The following is a 786-nucleotide window of genomic DNA, read 5'->3' as shown; positions in this document are numbered from 1 at the left end:
ATCTATATATATATGTATATATACATATAAGTATACATATATATATACACATATATATATATACGCATTTTGAAAGCTGTTCCATTGGAATTACCTGTAGGTGCGCACACTGGCCAGCAGCAGTTCCCAGTTATCCCAGCCGTCCTTCTCCGTGCGCATGGAATGGCTCAGAATCTCATTGAGCAGCCGAAAGCACAAATCAACAATGTGCAAATGCTCGCGATACGCATCCGAATGCTTGGCACGCCTCCGATTCTGCTGGCGGGTGAGTGTGGGTGTCTTCCTGTATGCAGATGGGCGTGATGGGGTGCCTGTATGTGTGCTTGAGTATGTTTGGGCATGTGTGCGTGTAGGCGTGCGTGCTCGTGTACGAGTGTGTTGTTGAGTTCCATCGTCCAACAACAAACGTGCTTGTGAAGTGTCTGTATGGTCTACACTCCCGCGGCGGCGGTGAGTTGCGTCTATGGACTGTTGCGAGGCATTGGGTGTCTGCGATCGCTGGCCTGACGTTCTGAGCGGGTGAGAATTAATTTCATCAAATTAGTTGGGAATTTATTGAAACTAGTCAGTTTAAATAATATACTATTGGTCCAAATTAGTTATTTGGGATACGTTGGTGGTTGCAACTAGATAAATTGGATTTTTGGGATAAGTCGGTGGTTACAATTAGATGAATTGATTATTTGGCATAAGTTGGTTGCATTTAGTTAAACTAATTATTGGGATAAGTTGGTTGCAATTAGTTATTAAATTAAATATATGGGATAAGTGTGAGTTGCAATTAGT

The 786-nt window shown here is 42.5% G+C and overlaps 1 protein-coding gene across 1 annotated transcript; it reads right to left on the bottom strand.

Moving 5' to 3' along the window:
* Positions 1-90: 90 nt before the first annotated feature.
* Positions 91-511, bottom strand: SARC_15799 (hypothetical protein; the record flags this gene model as incomplete). Its single annotated transcript, XM_014290090.1, has 1 exon — positions 91-511. A coding segment is annotated over one exon (421 nt), but the record flags the coding sequence as incomplete, so codon positions are not given.
* Positions 512-786: the final 275 nt, after the last annotated feature.

This window comes from Sphaeroforma arctica (assembly GCF_001186125.1).
Source record: "Sphaeroforma arctica JP610 unplaced genomic scaffold supercont1.6762, whole genome shotgun sequence".
NCBI lineage: Eukaryota > Ichthyosporea > Ichthyophonida > Sphaeroforma > Sphaeroforma arctica.
The sequence above is the reverse complement of the archived record's forward strand: the minus strand, read 5'-3'. Positions and strand labels throughout refer to the sequence as shown.